Genomic DNA, 27,224 nt, shown 5'->3' on the forward strand with positions numbered 1-27,224 from the left:
CTGAGGTCCTGTCTCAGACTCACCAAGGCAGAGACTACATTTTAATAAAATGCCCAGGATATATGTATGTATATGAAAGCACCCAGGAGCACTGCGTAGGAAAAGGCAAGAGCTTTGGCTTATATGTCTTGATATGCTTAGCACCCAGCACGTATCAGGCACTCTGTAAATGCAGCCTGAATCAAGTTTTACAGGTGAAAATTTTTATTTTATGGGGACTCTCCATTTCAGAAGCTGTTAAGACTGACAGGAAATGGGTACAGGCACATTATACCGAGGAGTGTGTAAAGTGGCAATCTTTTGAAAGGCCAATTTGGCAAAGGCACCTAAACATAAAAGGTATACACCTATTCACTTGGGAGCTCCACTTCTGGGAACTTAGGGTAAGATATGGAAATGTCTGCAAAAAATATGTCCACCATGCCATTGCTTCCGAGAGGAAAATAATGAGAAGAGCTTCAATTTCCATTAAAAGAAGATTAGACTAATTGTTGTTTACTGATCTTCCTCTACTTGTGATGGAATTACAACCCAAGAAATCCATCAGAAGTCAAAATTGCATTTAATACACCTAACCTACCAAAAACCATAGCTCAGCCTAATGTACCTTAAATGTGCTCAGAACACTTGCATTAGCCTACAGTTAGGCAAAAATCATCTAACACAAAGCCTCTTATGTAATAAAATGTTGAATATATCATGTAATTTATTGAATCTCATTGTTATTGTTCAGTCTCTCAGTTGTGTCTGACTCTTTGTGACCCCGTGGACTGCAGCATGCCAGGCTTCCGTGTCTTTCACTATCTCTCAGAGTTTGCTCAAACTCATGTCCATTGAATCAGTGATGCAGTCAACCATCTCATCCTCTGTCACTCCCTTCTTCAAAAGTGAAAAATAAAATAGTTGTGTGGATTCAGAATGGTTGTAATTGTATCAGCCATTTACACAGCAGCTGATTGCCACTGCCCAGCATCACAAGACAGTATCGTACCATATATCACTAACCTGGAAAAAGATCAAAATTTGAAATACAGTTTCTACTGAATATGTATTGCTTTCACACCATCATAAGTCAAGCCATTGTAAGTTGGGGAATGTCTATATACATAAAAAGAGCAAATATTGTAACTCTTTAAAATGATGTACATCTATGTGTACGGTCTCAATATCTCTGATACAGTAAGTGAAAGAAGATCATAAAATAGTGTTTCAATTCCGTAAATACATGTATGTGTGTGTGTGCATACGTGTGTGTAGTTAAAAAGAAATAGTAGTAGTTTAACATTTTTTTTTAGATATCTCTAAATCATCTGAGATTATTTACAAGAGGTATATATTGTTTTAGGCTTCCTAGGTGGCGCTAGAGGTAAAGAACTATCTGCCAGGGCAGGAGACTTTAGAGACTCCTTGGTTCAGTCCTTAGGTCAGGAAGATCCCCTGGAGGAGAGTATGGCAACACACGCCAGAATTCTTGCTTGGAGAATCCCATGGACAGAATAGCCCAGGGGCTATAGTCCATAGGGTCGCAAAGAATCAGACATGATTGAAGCGACTTAACACAGCACACACAGCATGGCTCATATGTTGTTTTGTTTACAGGCAATGGAAAACATTATCACGCTCATAAAAGAAAAGAAAACCCCATACTTCAGAAAGTAGAACAGACTCCATCTGGCTTGTTGAGTCGCTGCAGGAGACGGAAGGGGAGGAGGAAGAGCAGGACAAGGTTCTGATGTCCTGAGGTTGCTAGTTGCTTCATCCAGGGTCTCACTGCACTGGAATCAGCTGGGATTCCCACACATCAGTGGTGCCAGTTTCCCAACTCAGATCAGTAACATATAAATCTTTTGGGTGTGGAGCTGGTCCCTGTTACTTTTAAAAGCTCCCCAAATGACTCAAATTGTTCTAAAAAAGTTCAAAGGCTGAGACTCCCTGGGAGTCTAATATGAAAGACCAATGACATCTATGTCTCATCCAATATTCATGGTGCTACAACTTTCACCAATGACACTAGTTCAAGTCCAGTTTTCAGGGAAAGAAAAAGGATTTGACAAGTGAAAGGCTGAACCAAATCACCTTCTAGATCAGCTGAGCATCAGTGTGAGGGTCAACCCAACTTCTTTATTGGTGGGCACATCAGGAAACAGCACCGACTAACAGTGGAATTGCCCCAGGAGGTGGCTTGGAGGTCTGACTGGTAATAAAAAGAGCTTTCGTTTAAAAGTACAATGCTAGATTTCATACCTTGAGAAATTATAAAGTGCCTTCTTACCCCTTTCTCCTTCTCTATTTGTACTACCACGTGAATTTATTCCCTCTAAATGAGTCAGTGGAAATGAGAACACTAAGCTACAACAATGCTCTGAATTTTTAAGTACCATCAGGTCGGCTATAGTTGCATAACTCAGTCATCATTTGAGAGCGGCTAAGTCCAGGGTTTGTCACAGGGGAACAGGAAGCGTCAAGGAGATTCAAACACGGATGCCCTTCTTCCCCACCAGTCACTGTCCTAGAAGAGTCCTCCTCAGTCTCTCAAGCTGCTTTCCAATGAACTACTTTCCAGGTCACTGGAAATACTGGTGTGCTCCTCAACAGGAAACATTAGATTCTCCCTCCTGTCTGGGAGATGGATGAGTCTTGTCTCCAGACAAGACAGCAATCACATTTTGTGATCAGATGGGCAGAGCTGCTACCTGAAGAAGTCACAGCATTTCTTTTCTTGTGATGCCAGAAAGGATTGGCCTCCCAGGCAGCAGTACCCAGTACCCAAAGCCTGGGTACCCCAGTATTAGAACTGGGGCATTCTTTGCTTAAAAGAGTTCTATTTTCTCTGTCCATGCCCAAGAGTTAAAGTAGGGTTTCCTATTCACATAAGTCCTAAGACTCTAATGGAATGTGGAGGAAGGCAAATCAGTGAAATGTTAATATTAATAGTTGTTGAGAGTTTACGGGGTACAAGATACTGAGCTTCGTTCACCATGGGTAACATGAGGTTGGTTTATTCAAAACTATGCTTAAGAAAAGTGACAGTCTCCCAAACCATACATGATTGTGTATCTTTTCTTTAATACTACTACTAGCTAATGGGAACCTAATTGAACAAAAGGTTTTGTTTTGTTGGTTTGTGGGTGTTTTGGTGGGGGGTGGGTTCAAATTAAAGAACAAAGCTTGAGGTAGACATAAATTTAGTACTTTTAACTAAAGGCTGTTTTGATTTGGGAGCATATATTTTGTTATTGTTTTCTTGTTGTTTAGTTGCCAACTTGTGTCCAACTCTTCCACTACCCCATGGACTGCAGCCCGCCAGGCTCCTCCGTCCGTGGGGTTCTCCAGGCAAGAGTACTGGAGTGGGTTGCCATTTCCTTCTCCATGGGATCTTTTTGACCCAGGGATCAAATCCATGTCTCCTGCATTGGCAGGTGGATTCTTTACCACTGAGCCGCTTGGGAAGCCCATACATTTTGTTACCAGTGATAAAAGAATTGGAGTGGGTTGAAGGAAGAATAACCAAGAAGAAAGAGACAAGCCCTTAAGAATGTTAAGAGTGAGCACACTACTCACTACCAAGTTAAGCTGTTCCAGTCTACTCAATTAAACTATACAGGACCATGCCACGTCCCCCAAACATGCAGCATGATGTCCTGTCACAAAGCACTGTTCTACTGTTACAGCATTAATAATGGAGGAAGGGAAAAAGAGACTCTTTGATAAGGGTGAAGGAAGAAAGATGCTTTCCGATCCTGTTTGGAAAGAGATGAAGAGCCAGGAGAGTGGATGGGGGCCGGGGGGTGCATCTCTGGTGACCAGAGCCTGTGGTTTCACCATGTGGTGTCCCAGCTCTTCCACATTCCAGCTTCAGAACCTTGAATAAATCCCCCCAGTTTCACTGACGCTCACTGTCCTCTTCTCTAAAGGATACCACCACCTCTCTGATGCTATTTTGAAAGTTATTAGACTCTACGACTATGTGGTCCAATATCATAGCCACTAACCACATGTGACCATTTAAAATTAAATAAAATTTTAAATTCAGTTTTTCAGCTGCACTAGCCACATTTCAAGTGCCCAATAGCCACCTGTGGTTATGGCTACCATAACAGACTTCACAAAGAACACTTCATCATCACAGGACTCAGCTGGACACTGCTGCTCTAGATGGGCCACTGCTCTGGAGATTCACTTCCTGGGTTCAAATCCCAGCTCTGCCACTTCATAGCTGTGTCACTTTGAATAAATGCCTTAACTCTTCTGTACCTCAGTCTGGAGATGGTTAAAAATAAATCTCCCTCATAGGGCTGTTGTAAGAACAATACATGCTCAGTTGCTAAGTCATGTCTGACTCTTTGCGACCCCATGGACTGTCGCCCACCAACCTCAGACTTTGTCCATGGGATTTCCTAGACAAGAATACGGGAGTGGGTTGCCATTTCCTTCTCCAAAAGAATAATATATATGTATTTATATATATTATATTTATAACATATATATGTAAATCAGTTAAAGTTGTGCCTGATACATAGTAAGCCTCATATAAGTGGTGCTATTCTATAAGCGAAGTTTACCCAGGAGAGGACAAGGCAGCATCTGGCACATAGAATGAGATGAGCAAATATTTCTACCTGAGGTGCGTGGACAAAAAAGGCAGAGAGGGAGGACCCTTTTTTTAAGCACTATGACTTACATTTTAGATATATAACCATGTAACCTCCCCATTTTTTTAGCCTCACAATAAGGGACTCTCTTCTTTTGTCTATTTTACCCTTTATCCACTTGCAACAGAATGAGACCCAGAGTTCAAAATAACAAGGGGGCAGTTTTAATCCTTTTATTTGTCCCAAGGGGTGCACATCCCATTTTACACTTGGGGATGTTCACTAACTAAGTGGAATTGGGGTCCTAGTCAAACCCAAACCACAGACAGGAAAGAATTACACTCTCAGCATGTGCCTATGACAGGTGGAGCCAATTAAGTGTTCTCAATGCCAGGTTCTGAACACAAAGGCTCACTTATTGGGATACTCATCAGCTGTCAAAAATATGACACAGAGTTTGACCCACCCTTTTCATGGCAACCCACTCCAGTACTCTTGCCTGGAAAATCCCATGGATGGAGGAGCCTGGTAGGCTACAGTCCCTGGGGTCACAGGGTCAGGCATGACTGAGCAACTTCACTTCACTTTTCCCAGCCCAGCCTGCTTGGTACTAGAGAGATTATACTTATGTATCCCACTGATGCAGAACATAGTGAAATGGCTCTTCTGGCGCTGGTTCTAAGCACCAGACACCCCAGACTTCTCTTCTAGGGGAGACAGAGAAGACTAGGTCACATCTGGGCTGGTGTCTTCTGGGGAGAAAGAGGCGGTCAAAGGCTCCAGGGCAGCAGATCCATCAGCCTAGCCTGGCAAAGGGACTTTATACTTCCTACCAAGCTTCAGATCTCAGAGAGGGCAACAGCCTCAGACAGGTCAGCTCCAAGTATGCAGCAAGGTGCACAGATGACCCACAGTCCAGATGAACTTGAAAGTTTGTAAACCATCTAATTCTCTACATCAAGGAATATTTTTATTCTAGCTTTAATTGTGTAAGTAGGTTCTTCCACTTATTTTTCATGTTAAATGAAAGGGTGTCCTTTCCCCTTCCAGATCATTTGGCAGACATTCCAGCGCATCACGGCATAATGGTTTCTTGATGTTGACTCACACTGACCAATACTGGTTACTTGTAAATATCATCCTATGATTCCATTTAATAGTAGATAGACACCATATCAAGGACTAAAATTGTACCAGCAGTGAGGATCTTCTAGAGGATGCATTCTTCCTTTCAAAATTGCATTACACTGAAGAAGAACATCACAATAGCTTATTCCTAATAGGAGGTCACCGTCAAACTTGTACATTACATACACACAACTTCTGGCTCTCACTGCTATCAGATGAAATTAAGAGTGTTTGAGAAGGAGGGTGTGAACAGCTATGTTGAATGCCTCTGACGGGTCAAGGGAGGGAGACGAGAGCTAAGATATGTCCATTGGATTTAGCAACACAGATGTCACTGACTTCAGCAATGCAGTTTTGAAGACAAGGAAAATACAGAAGGCAGAATAAAGAAGGCCAACGACTGACAGGATACTAAGAAGTGGAGACCGCCAGAATGACAATAGCTAAAGTGTGGCAATTCCTAAAGAGGGCACGGCAGTTTGGGGGAGGGGGGCTGTTTTTAATTGTTTGTTTTGTAAAATGAACCTGTTAAGAATAATTCAAATTCTTAGAAAAGTCCAAGAAATCAACAGAATTAGTTGCCTTTGGGAGATGGAGGATAATCAACATGGAATGAAAGAAAGCCAGTCTAAGAGAAGCCAAGGGGACTTGGCTGGGTCTCTGCACTCCAAATGCTGGGGGCCTGGGTTCGATCCCTGGTTAGAAGACTAGATCCCACATGCCACAACTAAGACCAGGTGCAGCCAAATAAATAAATCAAATATTAAGAGAAGCCAAGGTCACAGGACTGAGACACTTGCTTCAGGGGCAGATTCTATCTTCCTATATTGGCCTGAGCTTTGTGTAGCATCTGGGAGAATCCTGTCTCCAGGTTCCAGGTAACTCCAATCTGCTGTGTAAGGCTGATTCTTTAACCAAGTCAGAGCATTCCCTGGAAATTCCCTGAAAATTCTATCTCCAAAGTGAAGAGATTGACAGTGATAATATTGGCTAATCTAATTCCATGGGGGAAACAGATGCTAAAACAGTTCCCTATAACAGAGATGTATAGAAGCATAACTACAAAAGCCAAGGATAAATCTTCATGGCTAGGAACAGGAACAGACTCATTATTCTGGGATCTTCTATGTTTGTTCTGATTTTCAATTAAATATTTTTCCCTGATTTAAAAAAAAATACATGCTGACCACAGAAAAGACGAAAATAGAAATAATTTCTAATTCAATCACCCATGATCCCTCCTTTTAACATTTTGTGTGTTAGTTGCTTAGTTGTGTCTGCTCTTAGCAACTCCATGGACTGTACCTCACCAGGCTCCTCTGTCTATGGAATTCTCCAGGCAAGAGTACTGGAGTGGGTTGCCATTCTCTTCTCCAGGGGATCTTCCCGACCTAGGGGCTGAGCCCAGGTCTCCAGCATTGCAGGCAGATTCTTAACCATCTGAGCACCAGGGAAGCCCCTTTATCATTTTTAGCCCTCTGCTTCCAGAAGAGAATGCAATCAGATCATATGCTATACAGTTTATATCCTTTATTGTCAGTTTTTAAAATTAATATATTCTGAATAATTTGTTATGTCATTAAATAATATTTCTGAACAATATTTTGTTGGTTGCTTAAAATTTTATATTTTGAATCCCCTAAATCCATTTAACTCCGTCCCTATTTTTAAACATTCAGATTGTCCCCAATTTTCACCACTATAGATGATATTGGAACAACCACTGGGGGAAGAAAAACCTTTTTTTGTACCTGATCATTTTCACATGATAGACTTATATTTCAAACACACTTAGGTCAGCTCACACTCCCATCATCAACGTATGGAAGTATCATTTCTTTGATCCATATTATTGAATATTTGTATTTGCATTAACAATTTCTCCTTAAAGTACTCTATGAGGAACACATTCAAACTCAAGAACTTGCAGTTTGCAAAAATGTTAACTCAACAGAATGGAAGCAAGCACTTTTCAGTCAAATCGCTTGTAGTCTGGAAATTCATTTAAAAGTCCCCAAATGAAACCTGGCATTTCTTTGTGAGTTAAGCACCACTGGCATTGAAATATACTCTCTGAATTTTCAGATTTCCTAATGAAAAGACACGCTGATGGTCAGGAAAGGAACCTGCCTCCAGAGAGTTCTCTGGCTATGTATCCAGAGTGTACCCCATAGGCCCTAGACCCATGAACCCTGAGTGGGTGTTCTCTTCCAAGGAAGCCCAGAAGCTGGAACATGTACCCACAGGGCAAAGTGATCTCCATTTTTCAAAAAAAATGTTGAATTCCAGGTTGTCACAGTTCTCAACTATATTCTGCACAGATTGAAAAAGAAAAAAATGAAACAAACTAAAACTTAAACCCTCTCTTCTATGGTGGATGATTTATGAGACGTTTACTGCTCCGATGGGGTGAAAGACTTTTTGAGGTCTCCAAGGAGCTACATAAATCATCAACATCAAAAAAAAATACAGTTCTAACCCTAACTGGATGTTAATGTTTTAATGTTAAATATTTTAAAAATTATAATATTGTGGATTTTTAACTGTCTTCCCTTGACTGAATATTAAAGGATCAAAAATATAGAAAGATCACTTATATATAACTAGGTCATATAGATAATGTGGTTTCCCAAAGGGATTTGTGAAGGCAGTAAATGAAAATAGAGTTGAATCATTTGTAAAATCTGAGACTTGGATTAAATGATTTCTGAGGTTTTGTGTTCATTGATTTTATGCACACAGGGCACTCAACAAAGGAACTCATTGTGACATTGTACATTGTACATTGTAACAGAGAACAGGGATTATTTCAAACTGCTATTGTCAAAGAAATCTTTCATAAAGAAATATTTATGTAGAATATTCTTTTTAGCACTGTGGAAAAACCTTCCTTCTACAAACATTTGTTGATTACTTGTCAGTTCCTGGTGTGGTCCCTGAGGATTCAGCAAAAATTGAGACAGACAAATCCACACCTTCAGGGAGTTTACAGTCTAAAGAGTGTGTGTTTCAAGAACATAGACAGCAGTGTGGCTGAACCAAAAGGGAGGGTGGCAGGCAACCAACTCTGAGATGAAGTAGATACCAGGCCACTTAGTGCTCTTTAGGCCATTGTAAAGGGCTTCTCGGGTGGTGCCTGTGGTCAAGAACCCATCTGCACAGGAGACATAAGAGATGCGGGTTCAATCCCTGGGTCAGGAAGATCCCCTGGAGAAGGGCATGGCAACCCACTCCAGCATCCGTGCCTGGAGAACCCCATGGACAGAGGAGCCTGGTGGGCTACAGTCCATAGGGTTGCAAAGAGTCGGACGTGACTGACGCAATGGAGCACACACCCAGACCATTATAAGGAACTTGGATTTTACTCTTTCCAAGATACAACCATTTGCAGGTTTTAAGGAGATACAAGCCTTCAGGTATATATCAATCTATGTCAAGGCACAAATTAATATATGCTGAGTTGGGGGGAATCAGAGAAGAAATGGCCCAAGTGGTTAACACACACTTAATGACAGGTGGGCTATGAGCTAAGTGCCAAAAGAACATGAAAATGTGGATAGCTTTGGGGAGGGGAAAGTGGGGAAAACAGCAAGAAGAACAGCTAAGGAGTGAAATCACTGTAATCATCAGGGAGACCTGCTATGTCACACTGGATGGTTACATCATCATCATGCCTGTCTTCCCGGCCAGTCTAGGGGCTCCAAGAGCAAGGAAACCATCTTCTTTTTCTTTCTGTTTCTGCATCTTGCACACACGATGCTCTGAACCCATTAAAGCAGATGGTGTGTACTGGAAACAGTACACAGCCAGAGGAGAGAGGGGCGGGGAATGTAGCATCAGGCTTTGTTGAGAACTGAAAATTCATGAAGCATGTATAATAACCTACATCCGTCAAATTTATATTCCATCCACTTGTCTGTTGATTGTTATATCACATAGAAATGGCCATTTTCAAAATGTGAAGGACCTGCTTGAAACTATCTGACTTAAAATACAGACTCTTTAGAAAAAGAGTAGAAATTTCCTTTGGGGGCCTTGGAAGGCAACACAGAGCCAGGAATCTCTAGAATAACTGGATCAAAGTACAAAGGGGTCTGGGTATGTGTTGACACACAGTGATGAGGGAACACAAAACAAGTTTCAGACATAAGGTCCTAACCCAAGGCACAACGTCAGACTAACTGCAGTCACAAATGCGTGAGGGAGCTTCTCACATCGGCAGTTCTGGTCAGCACTTCCAGGGAGAGAAGCTACACGGATGTATCTACTGAAGGATTTTCCAGAGCGGTGCTGAAGAAACCAGCTAGTTAATAATGAAAAGCATTTATTAAATCCCTGCAAGACTCATGCTTCTCCAAATTAGATGAAGAAATTCCCACTGAGGCCGAGTCACTAGGAAAACTCCTGAGGAACACTAAACATCCTCAGCTCCTCTAAAGGAGCATTACCACCTAGACGACTATGTAAATGCCTCATTTTCCTTCAGGGATCATCCCAAGCCTGACACAACAATAGTTTCACAGCAGCTCTGTCCGCCGTCTTAAATATAGAGCAGTAGGAAGAGCACTGATGTGAGGTCAGGGGGAGGAAGGAGAGGAAGATGATGCCAGGCGGGGATATCCTCCTTGACCTGGTACTGGAGGAGAAAGGACTTCCCTGCAGGAGGTACAAGTTCAACCCCTGGGTCAGAAATCCCCTGGAGAAGGAAATGGCAACCCGTTCCAGCATCCTTGCCTGAAGAACCCCATGGACAGAAGAGCCTGGTGGACTACAGTCCATGGGGTCTCCAAAGAGTCGGTCACGACTGAGCAACTAAAACAACAAATGTGTGTGTGTGTGTGTGTATCTGAATCACTTTGCTGAACACTGAAACTAACACATTATAAGTCAATAAAAATGAGTATTTTTTTTTTAATTTATCAGAAAAAAGATAGATGTGATTGTTTTAACATATTGAAATTTAACACATTTCTTGTTACTGCAGCAAAAGCGTATTAATGCAGTCAATAACTTTTTAGAAACAGAAGAAGAAATAGCACACTTTGTAAAGGAAGCTGAAATGATGCCACCTCTTTTGCATAGCTATTCAGATGTCATAGATTCAAACTCTCCTTTAAAAATCTTCCAAGCGAAACAAAGTCAGCTGTGTCTGAGATCTCATATACAATATAAATGGGCTAGCACATGGGTAAGCAACGTGGAAGGTGATCAAGAAATAACTGAGGTAGTCTTGATCAATCAAACACTTAGCAAAGACATTATTGGGAAGATTAGCAATCTGAAAATCAGGAACCCTGGTTTTAAAGCCAACTGTACATCTGAGTGAGTCTGTCAGGCACTAGTATTGCATGATTTAAGAGATACATATGTACACAAACACAGCCAGACAGATAAAAAACATCTCCCTTAACACTTTGGTCCAAAACTGTCACCATGATAAACTGCAGCCTGCCCAGGAAGTACAAATCAGAAAGTGAAAAATCTGGAAGCTGTACCACATGAGACACAGCTGATCACTGAAGAAACTGAAGATGTTTAGTCTAGGGAAGATAAGACTCCAGGAGACATGTTAGCTGCCTTCAAATACTTGAAGATGTTCCCATAAACAGATTAGCCCTAATCTGAACAGATACAGACAGCAAAACGGGGGACAACAGGAGAAATTTACCAGGACATCCATCTCAATTCAGTTTACAAGGTGTTCTGTTCAGATGGCACAGACCCTGGGGTTCGCATATATCTGACCTCTATCTAGCCACCCATGTAAAACCACAGTGACTGGCAGACAAGTGACTCCACTGTTGAGATACAAACACAGAGCTGTAACTGACAAGCTTGGAAGAAACAGAAGAGCAACAGAAGCCAGGACCTCAGCAGAGAATCTGCCATCAAAGGCTCCGGCCAAGTGAGCCACAGTCAGCCACACACATGATGGACCGGGGCTGTCCAGGTGGCGCTAATGGTAAAGAATTCACCTGCCAATCAGGAGACATAAGAGACATGGGTTCAGTCCTTGGGTCTGGAAGATCCCCTGAAGGAGGGCATGGCAACGCACTCCAGCATTCTTGCCTGGAAAATCCCATGGACAGAGGAGACTGGCAGACTGCAGTCCATAGAGTCACAAAGAGTTGGACAAGACTGAAATGACTTAGCACGCATGCAGGCATGAAGGTCAGAAGGAGGTCATGCTTTCAGAGATAGGGTGGTGACTATAGATGAACCCACCATGCCCTTGTCACCAGCATGTGTATGCGTCTGGGGCAGAAAAGTCAAGGGTGTAAGAGTATGAGAGCAGATGTAACATTCAAAGGTCCAAGCAAATCTGCCAAGGACTGTCTTTAGATAATAAAAGACAGGAAAGGAGAAAGCCTTTCTCTAAAAGCTTGAGAAAGGCAAACATGTGCACCTAGGATTGCAATACCAAGGTGTACAGTCTGCAGCCAGAGGATCCAGGAGGTTTCAGCAGAGAAGAGTTGTGGGTGAGGGCTGGGCAGCAGGCCAAGGGCCCTCTGAGAGCTGCCTAGTGGGGGTGGGAGGGCGTGTCAGCAGTAGGGGACAGAAAGACCTGGTCATCCACCAGAGCTGGGTGATGCTAGCAGGCGGCTATTCCCTGGCTCTCGTGCGCGCCAGGCCCTGTGCTAAAGGCTCCACACACATTAACTCTGATCCTCCTCACAGCCCTGTGAGCTAGTTAGTGCCCTTCTTATCCCATTTTATAGACGGCACCAGCCAGGCAGAGAGAGGCTCATAGCTAGTAAAGGCAGAGTCATACTTGGAACCCAGCAAATATGGCTTCTGAATTAGGTCCTGAACCAGAAGCCAGGGGCTCAGGGCAGAGGATATAAGCAGTGAAGCTGGGGGTGAGGGTGGAGGGGCTAGCACATGACCTGGGTACAGGAGTAGGGAGGGGTCTCCGAAGACTTCTTTACATCCTGCGGTTGCAAGGAGGGGCTCTTCAAACCCGACACCTTCAACTACAACTTCCATTTGCCTGGGTAAAGAATCCACCTGCAATCCAAGAGACACAGGAGATGCAGGTTCGATTCCTGGGTCGGGGAGATCCCCTGGAGAAGGAAATGGCAACTCACTCCGGTATTCTTGCCTGAAAAATCCCATGGACAGAGAAGCCTGGAGGGCTACAGTCCGTGGGGGTCACAAAGAGTAGGATGCAACCAAGCAGACCTGCATGCAAGCAAGGTACAGAAAGAAAAACAAGATGAGAAGGATTTTGCTGCAATCCTAACTGTCCAGCCACATGAGGGGCAGCTCCCGTCAGCCACTGCTTCCTGCTGCTCCAGATGTTCCAACAAAGGCCTGCTCCCGGGGAGAGTCAGGAAGGGATTTCTGTAATCCCTTCGTGTATTTGCAAAATCAGGCAGGAAAGATTTGAAGCTGGTTACTGTTTTGTTTGCCTTCATTTACTCCCTCTCCTCACCTCCAAAGGTAGACTCCAACCTAATTCGATAATCTTACCTAGCCAGTAAACTTCCAAGCCACAATTATTCTCATCCTCACACAAACCTGCTCTTACCATCATTAACCTTGGAGCCCACTGAACCCTCAAGCATGCAGGCCAACACCACAAGGATGCCTCCCTCGTCCCAAGGGCCCCGCAAGCCTTCCTTAGTTATAGCTGTGAAGTATTTTGAGAAACCTGAATTAAAGTGCTAGAGAAAGCACAACACACATTTATTGCTCATCTTGGAAAGACAACAGCAATAAGCTTCCAAAACTCCCTTTGATTAGCATAATCTGGGGGTAATGAATATGGATATTGTCAATAGTCACTTGGAAGCATGTTTTCTTTTGCACATTTTGTTCTCTCCAGTAAATTTCCAACCAAGAAAGGAAATGCCCCAAGTCCCTGCCTGCATCAATAAAGCAAACACTCAGAGGAATTACATGGGGGGAATAGAGCCAGGAAGGAATTCTCACCACCTTCAACCTTTCTTCTAGTTGATTTGCAGTGTTTTCACCATGATTTTTAATTATCAAATTGAAACTCTCACTTCCCTAACACATCTGGTCTTTTTCTCAGTGTCCTTGTGACAGTTTCTGATGAAGGGCTGATCAGAACAAATATCCCAAATGGTATCTCCAGACAGCACAAGCATCCATAGTCACTGCCTGGAAAAGACAGCTGCTGAGAGGCACAGGTACCTGCCTTGGAAGAGAAAGAGGAAGTACCTATGGGCCTTGGGACCTCACATGGAAAATGGCAATGGGTCAGTCAGGGTTTCTCCAGAGAAAGAGAACCAAGAGGATTTACCGAGATACTATATATATGAGGAGGGTTTCTTACAGGAATTGGCTCACATGTTATAGAGGCTGAGAAGTCCCATGATCAGCTAGCTATCTGCAGGCTGGAGAACCAAGAAAGCTGGTGGCATCAGTCAGTCTGATACCAAAGGCCTGAAAAATTGGGAGGGGCCAGTGGTGTGAGTTTTGGCCTAAGTCTGAAAGTTCAGGAACCACAGGACTTCCCTGGTGGTCCAGTGATGAAGACTCTGTGCTCCCAATGCCAGGGGCACTGGATCGGTCCCTGGTCAGGAAACTAAGATCCCACATGTTGCATGGAGCAGCCAATAAATAAATGATTTTTAAAAAGAACCAAGATCACCAATGTACAAGGAAAGGAGAAGATGAATGTCTCGGCTCAAGCAGAATCAGTGAATTCACCCCTCCTCCGCCTTTTTGTTCTATCAGGCCCTCAATGGATCAGACGATGCCCACCCATGCTGTTCCATCCTAATCTCTTCCAGAAACACCCTCACAGACATATCCAGAAGTATTAATAGTTTACCAGTCAGCTTGACACACAAAATTAACCATCCCAGGCAGTATATCTGGTTTTCTACACCAGCACTGCAGTCATTATTAGCAGGGCAGTGGACCCCCACCGTGCAGTGCTAGAATGAGCAAGGGAACTCTAAGGAATCTCTATGTCGATGCCACAGCTCAGACCAATTAAACTTGGGTCCCTGGGGTTGAGGCCAAGCATCAGTGTTCCTGAAAGATCCCCAGGTAATTCCCCAGTGTAGCCAAGTTGGAGAACCAGGGCAGCCATCGGCAGCAGGTCCACACCTCACTCCCCTTTGTACGCTGGTCCTGAGATTGACACATCAAACAGCACGAGCCTTCAGTGAACCTCGCTGCACCAACAATGACCTTTTTAATAACGTCAATCACATTGTGTTGCTCACCTTAATAAAATCCTCCCATGGCTTCTCATGGCTCTTAGAGTCAATGCAAGCCCCTCATCTTGACTTGAGAGACCCTCAGCAGTACGACCCTGCACACCTCAGGCGGGAGAAGGGAAAAGTGTTAGTTGCTCAGTCGTGTCTGACTCTTTGCCACCCCATGAACTGTAGCCCTTTTATACTGTTCATGGGGTATTCAGGGCAAGAATACTGAAGTGGTTTGCCATTCCCTTCTCCAGAGGATGAAGCACAAGCTGGAATCAAGATTGCAGGGAGAAATACCAATAACCTCAGATATGCAGATGACACCACCCTTATGGCAGAAAGGGAAGAAGAAGAACAAAAGCGCCTCTTGATGAAAGTGAAAGAGGAGAGTGAAAAAGTTGCCTTAAAACTCAACATTCAGAAAACTAAGATCACAGCATCTGGTCCCACCACTTCATGGCAAATAGTTGGGGGAAACAATGGAAACAGTAAGAGACTTCATTTTGGGGGCTACAAAATCACAGCAGATGGTGGCTGCAGCCATGAAATTAAAAGATGCTTGCTCCTTGGAAGAAAAGTTATGACCAACCTAGACAGCATATTAAAAAGCAGAGACATTACTTTGTCAACAAAAGCCCTAGTCAAAGTTATGGTTTTTCCAGTAGTCACGTATGGATGTGAGAGTTGGACCATAAAGAAAGCTGAGCACTGAAGAAATGATGATTTTGAACTGTGGTGTTGGAAAAGACTCTTGAGAGTCCCTTGGACAGCGAGGAGATCAAACCAGTCAGCCCTAAAGGAAAGCAGTCCTGAATATTCATTGGAAGGACTGATGCTGAAGCTGAAACTCCAATACTTTGGCCACCTGATGCGAAGAACTGACTCACTGGAAAAGACCCTGTTGCTGGGAAAGATTGAAGGCGGGAGGAGAAGGGGACAACAGAGGATGAGATGGTTGGATGGCATCACTGATTTGATGGACATGAGTTTGAGCAAGCTCCAGGAGTTGGTGATGGACAGGGAAGCCTGACATGCTGCAGTCCATGTCACAAAGAGGGGTCACAGAGTCGGACATGACTGAACGACTGAACTGAACTGGACTATAGCCCACCCAGCTCCTCTGTCCAGGCAAGGAATTTCAAAGAATGTCCAGGAATTTCCCAGGCAAGAATAGTGGAGTGGCTGCCATTTCCTTCTCCAGGGGATCTTTCCCACCCAGAGATGGAACCTGGTTCTCCTGCATTGCAAGTGGATTCTCTACAGATTAACCCACCAGGAAAGCCCCCAGGCATGAGAGCTGAGAGTAACACTCTGAAAGCGGGGCCACAGGCCCGCTCTGCCCTGATGTGCTTCATGACTTCAGAGGAGTTACCAGACCCCCCAGCCTTCTCTGCCTCCTCTGTCGATGCAGGTTTGCCGTAAGGATTCGACTAGTTGACACGCGTAACACTCTAACATGGACCTGACTCCTGCTCATCACCCTGGCCCAATGTCACTCAGTCCCCAAAGCAGTCATCCCATCTCCCCCCTGACCCGGGTCTGCAGGACACTCTCCCTGACACCTGGCGTGACTTCCCATCACTCGGGAGCCAATGCTACAACTGCAGAGACCCTCTCACCCCTTCACTGCCCTGCTTTATTTTCTTTATAGCCTGTATTCATTCACCAGGGCTGCTGTAACAAAGTATCACAAACTGCATGACCTAACAGAAATGCATTGTCTCACAGTTCTGGAGACTGCAAGTCTAAGATCAAGGTTCAGAAGTGTGGGTTCCTTCTGAGGGCTTTGAGTAAAAATCTGCTGCTGGGCAGATCTCTCCTAGGTTCTGGTGGCTGGCTCGCAGCCCTTGGTGTCCTCTGGATGGTAGATGCATCACACGATGTCTGCCTACATCTTCACGTCCCAAGCTCCCTGTGTGTGTGGCTCTGTGTCTAAATTTCCTCTTTTTATAAGAACACCAGTCATGCTGGATTAGGATCCCATCCTACTCCAGTATGGCTTCATCTTAGTTACCGCTGTAGCAACTCAGGTTCCAAATGAGATCACTTTCTCAGGCACTGAGGGTTAAGGCTTCAACATATAAATTTGGAGGGGGGAGACACTGTTCAATACCTTCATCCCTCTCTAGAATGATCTGGTTTTATTTTTCTATCTGCGTACTGAGTTATCTTGTCTCTCCTCACTGAATGTCATTGTTTATATGGCCTGATTTTTCTGCAATGGCCATGCTATATATACCTTTGGCACACAAAAAAATAATGAAAGATAAGCTTTTCAGAAAAAAAACAAAAATAAGCTTTCTCCCTTGCATTGTGATTTGGGTGACTATCATCTCCAATTCTAGACTGAGAACTCCACGAGAGCAGGGACAGTATCTTTGCACCCCTGAGCTTCACACCATGCTTGCTCTTAACGGATGCTCAGTACATATAGGCTGGGTTGGATTGAATAGATAAATATGTGCACTGATTTCCCCACAGGAGCTCAAGAGCTCAAGTAGAGCACTTGTTCTTGCAGCCTTCCAGATATACATTTTCTCACAAATCTGGAAATCTTAAAAAAAAAATAATGCCAGCGCTCTTAAGCTTTTGAATGACACTGGTATATACAGTGGCATGATTCAACTGTACTGATATCTTAGATGTTGTCAAGAATTAACACGCAGCATGAAGCAATGCTGTCAAATCTAGGAGGAAATTAAACCAGTGGGTCTATCACCCAATCCCTGTGAACCAAACTGCCACATTTCACCTAATTCTTCTAATTAGGTTGTGTCTGCAATGTCTTTAGAACCAGACAAGTGTTACATCAAGTGCTAAGTAGTATTAATTAATAATATTGGTAGATTACACAAGCTGGTACTTGGCTGTAAATGTAAATGTTCTAAGCCTATCAGCATAGTACCTGGAATCAATGTTCTAGCTGCACTTTAAAAATTCTTCATAGAATTTTATAAAGCCTCTGACTTCCAAGGCTTCCCTGGTAACTCAGATGGTAAAGAATCAGCCTGCAAGGCAGGAGACCCGGGTTGAATCCCTGGGTCAGGAAGATCCCCTGGAGAAGGGAATGGCAACCCACTCCAGTATTCTTGCCTAAAGAATTCCATGGACAGAGGAGCCAGGCAGGCTACAGTCCATGGGTTCACAAAGAGTCGGACATGACTTAGTGACTGACGCTTTAACACTGACTTCCAAAGAAAGTAGCTTCATATAATCTTTCCATTTTCTGTAACAACTTGACAAAATTTTAGAAATCATCTATTACAATTCTCAAATCTATCAGACCAAGTATCTCCTTTTTATAATAAGTGTTTTGACATACCCTTCTTTAATGTCCTAAAGCAAAATTCATGAGTAACCTGCCTGTATATAACATATCTCAGTATGTAAACACTCAGGCAACTACAAATATTGTCATAAGGTGCTTGCACTTTATGAAAAATTAATGTCAACGTGCCAGTTTCAAATGGCACCTTTACAGGCTGTTATAGATATGCTGAATGGGTGATGCAGTACCTTTCAGCACTGAAAGGGGGTCCTGATTTTCCAAAATGGTGATGAACTCCTTTCAAGTTCCAAAGTAAAGAATTTACAATCTTCCTTCAATTTATTCTATAATTGTCTTCCTGGAAAAGCCAAGAGACTGGTCTTCTAAAAACATCCAAAATAGTCTCATGTGCTTATATATAAAACAGGGATAGGTTTCCAGGTTCAGATCATCATAACCAGATTCTTCACCTACAAGAATATCCAGTGAGACATCTGAAGATAGTATGATGCCACCCAACACATTTAGCATCTCTGGGCCCCACCCACCAAATGCCATGGGCACTGCCCCCACCCCAACCTCTGAGAGCAAAAAATCCTCAAAACTTTCCATTTCCTTAGAGAACAAACCTCCAAGACAATCCCATGGGGTGGCTCTTCCCCTCTTGAGATCTAACATTACATCTTTATATTAAAAAATGAGGATTTGTGTCCCCAAAGAATATGCTCAAGAATCACACACCAAGCCTTAACAGAGCCAGGTAAGAAGCACTTGGGGGTTAACAGAAGAGCATCTTCCACCTGCCAGGCATTGTCGTAAGGTCTTTCTGTGTATGTGTATCCAACTCTTTGCAACCCCATGGACTGTAGCCTGCCAGGCATCTCTGTTCACAGAATTCTCCAGGCAAGAATAAGTGGGTTGCCATTTCCTTCTCCAGGGGATCTTTCTGACCTAGGGATCAAACCTGGGTCTCCTATACTACAGGCAGATTCTTTACTATCTGAGCTACCAGGGAAGCTCCTAAGATCTTTTTAGACAAACACTTATTTAATTCTCACATCAACACAAGGCAGGAGGCTTGACCATCACCCCTGGGCAGTTGAAACAAGTACAGAGACATGATGTAACTTCCCGCAGGTCCACTGGCAGAGCTCTAACTCAGACCACCCTCTTCAGAATGAATGCAACATAGAGCAAACTACAGACTGTCATTTAGGACTGGAAGGAATGCAAAGCAGGAAAAGCAGCCCTCCCATTATGAACACACAGGACAGATCAGTTCCACCAGTTCAGTGCACTGACCTCTACCTATGTCTCCAAGTCATGGTTTGTTTCCCCCCTGGTCTCACCTTCCTCCTTCTTGTGTGTTTCCTGCAGACATTCATGCCCAGGAGAAGGCTGCTGCTGCAGTGAATGAGAGATCCCCATTCACTAGATGAGTTCCAGAAGCATCCACTGAGGCTTCTGCAGCCCACCTCTGTCAGCTGACCTTCGCCACAACCTGTCTCTCAGGATGAGTGGCTTCCTCACCTCCCTTGACCCCCGGCGAGTGCAGTGGGGGGCTGCCTGGTACGCCATGCACTCTCGGATCCTGCGCACCAAACCGGTGGAGTCCATGCTGGAGGGAACAGGGGCCACCACCGCACATGGCACCAAGCTAGCCCAAGTGCTCACCACCGTGGACCTCATCTCGCTCGGCGTCGGCAGCTGCGTGGGCACGGGGATGTACGTGGTGTCTGGGCTGGTAGCCAAGGAAATGGCAGGACCCGGCGTCATCGTGTCCTTCATCATTGCAGCCGTCGCATCCATACTGTCAGGTAAGCATCTCCGTGAAGGCGAAGGCCGCGCTCACCGGCCTGTTACTGTTCCTCCCACTCTTCTGCACTATTCGGTAGTGAGAGGAGTGAAATGGGAGACCTTTTTGCCTTGACTAATAGGGAATTCAGTGCTAGGTTTGGCTCATTGGAGCAGCTTCATTTTCCTTTGGTTTCTCCATCCAAATAATTACTCTGGTGCCTAGCCACTGCCCAACGTCTCATTCCCTGTCATGTCCCAGTGGCTCTAGTTTTATTCTAAGTCTCCTTTCATGGGAAGATAGGTCAGTTCCCTTTGTGTGTGTGGTGGGGGGAGGGGGGGTGCGTGGGATATAGCCAAGATATAAATAATAAATAATGGATAGGCAGAGTAGCAAAATGACGTGTCAGTAAACCTGATATGATTGGGACTTGATGAGCCTCAAACTGGCATTGTGATCTCCAAGCAGGAGGAAATCAAACTAGGAAATATAAAGCCACTGTGAGAACCACAAAGCACCACCTGCCACAAGCACTTCAACAGACTGATATTCTGCCGTGGTGGCTCAGCAAGCACCTTCTCTCTCCTTAAGAAAAAAAATCATAAAGCTCATTTGTTTGTGTTTTTAAATAAGGTACCAGGACGTACATACTGATAGTTTATGAAATTGTGCCATTTCCTATTCCTCTTTCCTCCTCTTGAGTTGGGATCCACAGTATTTTCCCTGCATGCCAGGGATGGCTCAATGGAAACCCTGAAAAAGAAGGGAAATGTCTTGCTTCTTGATGGTCATACTGCAAAAGCTCAAGGTGGATTTGAGGTTGGCACATCACGTGGGTCAATTCATGTCTTGGCAATGAATGTTGTGGCATTCATCGAAGAAATGTTTCTGGGACAGTAAACGTGCTGACTTATACTGGGAGTTCTGTGTACTAATGCATACGACCACAAGGAGAGTTCCACACTAGTATCACACATCCAGGCTAAATAGTCTTCATCTTTATGGGAGGCACGGGCTTCCCGGGTGGCATTACCTGCCAGTGCAGGAGAAGCAAGAGATGTGGGTTCAATCCTTAGGTTGGGAAGGTTCCCTTGGAGTAGGAAATGGTAACCCACTCCAGTAATCTTGCCTGGAAAATTCCATGGACAGAGGAGCCTGATGGGCTACAGTCCATGGGGTCACAAACAGTCAGACACAACTAAGCATACATCCCACACATATGGGGGGCACAGACCAGGGACACACAACCACAAAGTACACTGGTTTACATTTTTCATCTTTTTAATGTGATGAGAAAAATAATTCCAGACTGATTTGAAATATTTATCTCCTGCCATGGCTTATATCCTTGTTGGTTTTACCATTATCTTTTCCTTAAATCATTCTCTAATATGCATGAATATCCTAATAATTGAGATTCCTGCAGAAAAGATTTTTTTCCTTATAGATGAAAATAAATTTTATTCACATGAGTGAATTCTGTGGATGCTTGAAATTCTACTAACCTGATTGCAATCACTTTCAAACTAGTTTGGCAAAGAAATTATTTGGGAGAAGATGCCAGATTCTTACTCACCATAAATTTATAAATCTGAAAATGTCAGCATACAGAACAGAATAGCAATGGTAAGACAAAAGGCAGGCATGTAACCACACGTCCGACAGAGGGCATAGGGCAGATGGCTAAGGTCCTGCCTGGTTAATGCAGACCACTCTGCTCTCCGCTCAGTCGCTCAGTTGTGTCCAACTCTTTGTGGCCCTATGGACTGTAACCCTCTAGCTCCCCTGTCCATGGATATTTTCAGGCAGGAATGCTGGAGTGAGTTGCCATTTCCTTCTCCAAGGGATCTTCCCAACCTAGGGATCAAACCCACATCTCCTGTGTTGGCAGGAAGATTCTTTACCTGCTAAGCTATCAGGGAAGCCCCACAGTCTCCTCTATGTCCCATTCTATTGTGCCCCAGTCCCCCAAACCCACAATAGTTCCCATAAGTGAATCCCCACAGCTTATCCTTCATGGCTCTGGATTACATTCAGAAATTAGAACCAGGCCCAGTCACATTCTGGGAGCCTCTCCCCCTCTCACCATGCTCACGTGTAACCTAGACCACGGTTCTGGAGGGAGTGTTGACACCACAGATATTGGCAAACACTACAAATCAGCATTTGTTTGTTGTTGAGAGTGAGTAGTTATACATTAACCAGCACATCGCTGGCCTAGCTTCTCTGAAGGCCAAGTACTATCCAGTAACTCTATCAGGCACCAAAAGAAAGTCCTGCTTCTCCCCCATTAGGGACACTCCTCTCTGAACCTGGTCTCAGCCATAATACTGCTCTACCCTTCATAACAGATACCTCCTCGCTTAGGCCAACCAGAACCTTCCCTGAGCTCCCAGCCAGGGCCAGGACCAAAATAACTGTGCCAAAGTTGGCAATTTTACATTAGGTTTCTTCATCCAGGCATCTCACTCTATGATCCTTGGTCACTAGACCAAGCAAAGTCCCCCTCCACCATGTTCCTTCCACTCCCACATTGTGACCTCAGTAGTGCTTCTCACAGGACCCAATTCCCCACCACTTCTCCATATCACAGTAATCAAACTCCTGTCTACCCTCAGGCTTTTTAATACATGGTCCTTTTCTACTGTGGCCTTAAGCAGAATGGTTTTAATTTGCATTATGAATATTTGAACATCTTTTTGTATTTATTTGCCATGCATATATACTCTTTGGTAAAGTATTTGTTCAGATCTTTTTCCCATTATTTAATTGGAGTCTTCAGGGGTTTTTTTAATAAACTTTTAAAACTCCTTTATATATTTTGTATGCAAGTCCTTTATTAGATATGTGGTTTTATAAACATTTTCTCTCAGCTTGTGACTCATTTTTAAATTTTCTTTTGATTTTGTTTTCTTTTTTAAAATACTGATGCCCAGGCTCTACCCCCTAGAGATTCTAATCCAATTCAGTTGGATCGGGGTACAGCCCAGGGATTGATAGCTTTTTTTTTTTAATTCCCTGGGGAATTCTATTGTGCAGCCCAGGTTAAGAATTACTCCATTTAGGAACCAGGACCTCCCTATGGAATAGCCATGACCTACAAGAAGAGGAAACGTATGCTAACATGGAAATTATTTGGCCAGCAGATTCTTAAGGGATTTTTGCCCTTGTGACATCATCCTCCATGCCATGCAAACCAGTTTACTATACAGAACAAATGCAACTAAGAGATGGAGCCACTTTCTCCATAATTGGACAAGATTTAAAGCTACAATAACTTTCCAGGCTCCTCCTACCGTTCCTGCCCCAACATCACAACTGCCCACAGCCTATCACAGGTAGGGAGAAATTTATCAGAGGAAGCAGCTTGTGCCGTAACCGTTACCCTTTATCCAAAAGGTCTTATCTATTCTCGAATAGCTCAGCAGCACACATCCAGACCCCATGCCCGTGCCAAACCTTAGAAACCCTTTGTGTATACCAGATTGTATAAACCAGATAGGGGAAGTAGTTTTCTCTCTGGTTGCCACTGACAGCTTTATGAAGAGATGAGGGATGAAAGCAGGATAGTTTTCAGAGTTTCTCTAGTTCAGCTGGCTTGGGATGAAACACAAAGCAAGGTCTCCATGCCAGCGACACCTGGCCATTCAATGCAACCTGCCCCAAGAGGCTTCTGTGGACATGAGTGGGGAAATCAAAGTTGTTTATTTCCAGCCCTTTTAATATTAATAAAATTGAACCTCAAACAGAGTATAGGTCTGAATGACTCCTAAGATCATGCACTATCTACAATAACTCTTTGAGCCCACATCTCAGGGGGGTTTGTAAGGATTAAATGACAGTAAGCATTCACAACATCAGTCCCCTGGCTGATACACAATACTCATAATTTTTATCTGCTCATGAAAAACAGTAGCAAAAATCTAATAAGATATAGTTTGGGAAAGCTGTATTGGGTACCCACTATATGCCAGTCTTAGGGCAATACCAGAAATAAATAAGGAATTGTCTCTACCCTAAAGGACCAATCACTTATTGGGTTCATCTCCATTGTTGGAGATGAACACTAAACCTGATAAGCAATTTCAGCAATAATAGTACTGATAATAACAGTGGCAGCAGAAACAGCTGATTTGAGCACTTCCTGTGTACCAAAAGAGTTCTAAGGGATTTACACATTATTTCACTCAGTCTTCACAACAACCCTATGTGGTAAGTGGTCTTATTGTCTTCATATTACAGATGAGAAAAAAGGAGGCTTCTGAAAAGTTTGGCAACTGGTTTAAGGTTCTTGCTTAAGAGGTGACAGAACAAGGAGCAGCATGAACACAGTCTGACTCCAGTGACCTCTTGGCACTCTCAGTTTATGGTTCAGCACTAGGGTTGATCATTTTGTGTTGATCATGTGAAAGATTCTCACTCACTCTTTCACATCTTCTCATCCATCACCCGGAGAAGGCGATGGCACCCCACTCGAGTACTTTTGCCTGGAAAATCCCATGGACGGAGGAGCCTGGTAGGCTGCAGTCCATGAGGTTGCGAAGAGCTGGACATGACTGAGCGACTTCACATTCACTTTTCACTTTCATGCATTGGAGAAGGAAATGGGACTTCCCTGGTGGCTCAGATGGTAAAGCGTCTGCCTACAATGCGGGAGACCCAGGTTCAATCCCTGGGTCAGGAAGATCTCCTGGAGAAGGAAATGGCAACCCACTCCAGTACTCTTGCCTGGAAAATCCCATGGACAGAGGAGCCTGGTAGGCTACAGTCCATGGGGTCGCAAATAATCAGACACGTCTGAGAAGGAAATAGCAACCCACTCCAGTGTTCTTGCCTGGAGAATCCCAGGGACGGGGGAGCCTGGTGGGCTGCCGTCTATGGGGTCGCACAGAGTCGGACACGACTGAAGTGACTTAGCAGCAGCAGCAGCATCCATCATCACGTGAGCCCTGGTAACTGAATCCCTGGGGAGGTGGTAAGGGGAGCAGAACTCTTTCCCACAGACAAGGCTCCCAATCTCCTCCCTGCAATGGCCCTGCAGATCTTCACAAAGTTTAAGCCGGGCCTCCTCATTCCAGTGTTTATCTCCAGTTGATTTTCATGACCAAAGAGATCGCTAAAGACTTAAGGTCTATTTAGATAGTCTGGTGAGCTTCCCTGCCTCAGACTGAAGCAGAGGTGAGAGGTGACCCCCAGAAGGGCTGGCCCTTCTGCAACCTGTTTTCAACGACCTAGATCACTCATTCATTCCACAAACTTGCATTTACTAGTTCCCCCAAACATATCTGAGAACTGCTCTTAATCACCAGGGAGAGTGGGACAGGCAGAAACATTGAGAGGGTAGAGAAGAAATGCAAAGATGAACAAATGCAGAGTGGTCTTCAAGCTTCTTGAAGACTAGCTCTCCAACATATTGTCCAAATACACAGCCCTAAGTTGGAAATCTTAATAATGATAATGGCTGCCCCTGATGTTTGTAAAGTCTCTAAGACATCAGTTAGTACTCACTTGATAAATGTTAGCCACTATTATTATTACTGTTGTTATTATTAATATTTGGTGAATACTGTGCCCTAGGCACCATGCATATACTACCTCATTTAATCCTCTCAGCCTCCCTGCTAGGCGATAGGACTTTTCCTGTTGTGTAGCTCACCATAACAGCTAAACCACTGGGCACTGATAACATGCCTGGCAGCAGCTGAACACCAGCTGCACAATCCTCCCAACAAATCCTACAAAATAAGTATTACTGTCAGATTCACCTTGCAGATGACAAAACTGAGGTTCAGAGAGGTTGGATGACTTGTCCAGGACAGCAGAGCAGTCAGAGGCAAAAAGTCTAAATTTGATTCTGCCTTCTCCAGAGGCTGTTACCCCCATGTTGCTTCATGCAGACACACACCCCCAAAATTTAAAAACTCACCAGAGAAAACTGAGTGAATCAAGGAAACCCTCATTCTTTTTTTTTAACTAAAGCTTCATTCTTACTGGGGTATTAAAAGAGCCTTAGCTCACTCTGTTCTGTTGATTAAATGAGTACTTTTCTAGATCAAAACTTCTGTAACCCGGGTCATGAAAATGACTTCAAAGTTCAGTGCCTTTCCATCACCTGTCAGCAGTGAGAAGGGTCCTGTGAAGTGCAGGCAGCTCTTCCAGGGCTGGATTGACAGCCCTATAGGAAGGCTGTCAGTTACCAGTTCAGAAAAGGTGAGCACAATCTAACAGAAATATGCAAGCTTCTCAGATCACTTATTGCGAAAATGAGCTTCCTCCAGCAAACCCAGGAGAGGCAGGGCTTCTTTTACATCTTCTCCAGCACTGGCTGAGGTGGACAGGGCATATCGAGAGCACCCAGCATGGCCGTGGGAGGGACTGGCCGCCGGCTCTGGGCTTGGCAATGCAGAGATGTTGCAGAAGACAGGAAAGAACTCTGAGACAAGGGGCTTGGCATGGATGCAAGGAAACAAGACAGGCACACATGAAATAGTCATGGGCACTGCAGGAGACAAAGGGCCTGGGTCACCCGGGATCTGGGTCCAGCTCTGTCCCCCAGCAGCTTGGGACCCTGGAACAAGTCATTTACATCTTGTGCCCTCAGTTTCCGCCTCTGCAAAATGAAGAATTTAGATTGAAAGTGAAAGTGTTAGTCGCTTCAGTCATGTCCAACTCTTTGCGACCCCATGGACTGTATCCCACCAGGCTCCTCTGTCCATGGAATTTCCCAGGCAAGAATACTAGAGTGTGTTGCCTTTCCTTTCTCCAGGGGATCTTCTGGACCCAGGGATCAAACCTGGGTCTCCTGAATTGCAGGCAGATTCTTGACCATCTGAGATACCAGGGAAGCTTACCCATATGAGTTAGGGTGAAAAAGAGAACCCAGGGAGGGGAAAGATTTGTAAAGAAAGGTCTAGTGCCTCAATTCCCCACACACACACCCCAACACCACATAGCATGGGAGTTATCAGTCCCAGAGCTGACATACCTCACTTCAAGTCCTGCTCAGCCATTTACTACTTATGAGACTTAAAAAATGCCCTTAACCTAGGGCTGCCCAAGCAGGTTGCCAAAAATGATAGGTGTGCCAAGGCATGGTTCCCTTAGCCCGCGGGGCCACAGGAGGTGGCAGAGGCCCCAGGCTTGTCACTTGTATCTGTGAACAGCCGTGTCCCTTTACACAGGACCTCCTGACCACATTCATACAAGTGTCACATCTAGGTGTATTCTGCCAAGTGGAAAAGATCAGGGAGTCCTGA

At 44.2% G+C, this 27,224-nt stretch overlaps 1 protein-coding gene across 1 annotated transcript in view; it reads left to right on the plus strand.

Annotated features, from left to right (window-relative positions):
• The window catches only part of SLC7A14 (solute carrier family 7 member 14), a 113,696-nt gene that overhangs the window by 34,044 nt on the left and 52,428 nt on the right, over positions 1 to 27,224 (plus strand). The window contains exon 2 of the mRNA XM_070466431.1: positions 19,551 to 19,990. Within this exon, the coding sequence (XP_070322532.1) occupies positions 19,687 to 19,990 (304 nt within the window). The 5' untranslated portion in view covers positions 19,551 to 19,686. The remainder of the gene's footprint in view (positions 1 to 19,550; positions 19,991 to 27,224) is intronic.

The sequence above is a fragment of the Odocoileus virginianus genome, chromosome 4 (assembly GCF_023699985.2).
Source record: "Odocoileus virginianus isolate 20LAN1187 ecotype Illinois chromosome 4, Ovbor_1.2, whole genome shotgun sequence".
Classification (NCBI taxonomy): Eukaryota; Metazoa; Chordata; class Mammalia; order Artiodactyla; family Cervidae; genus Odocoileus; species Odocoileus virginianus.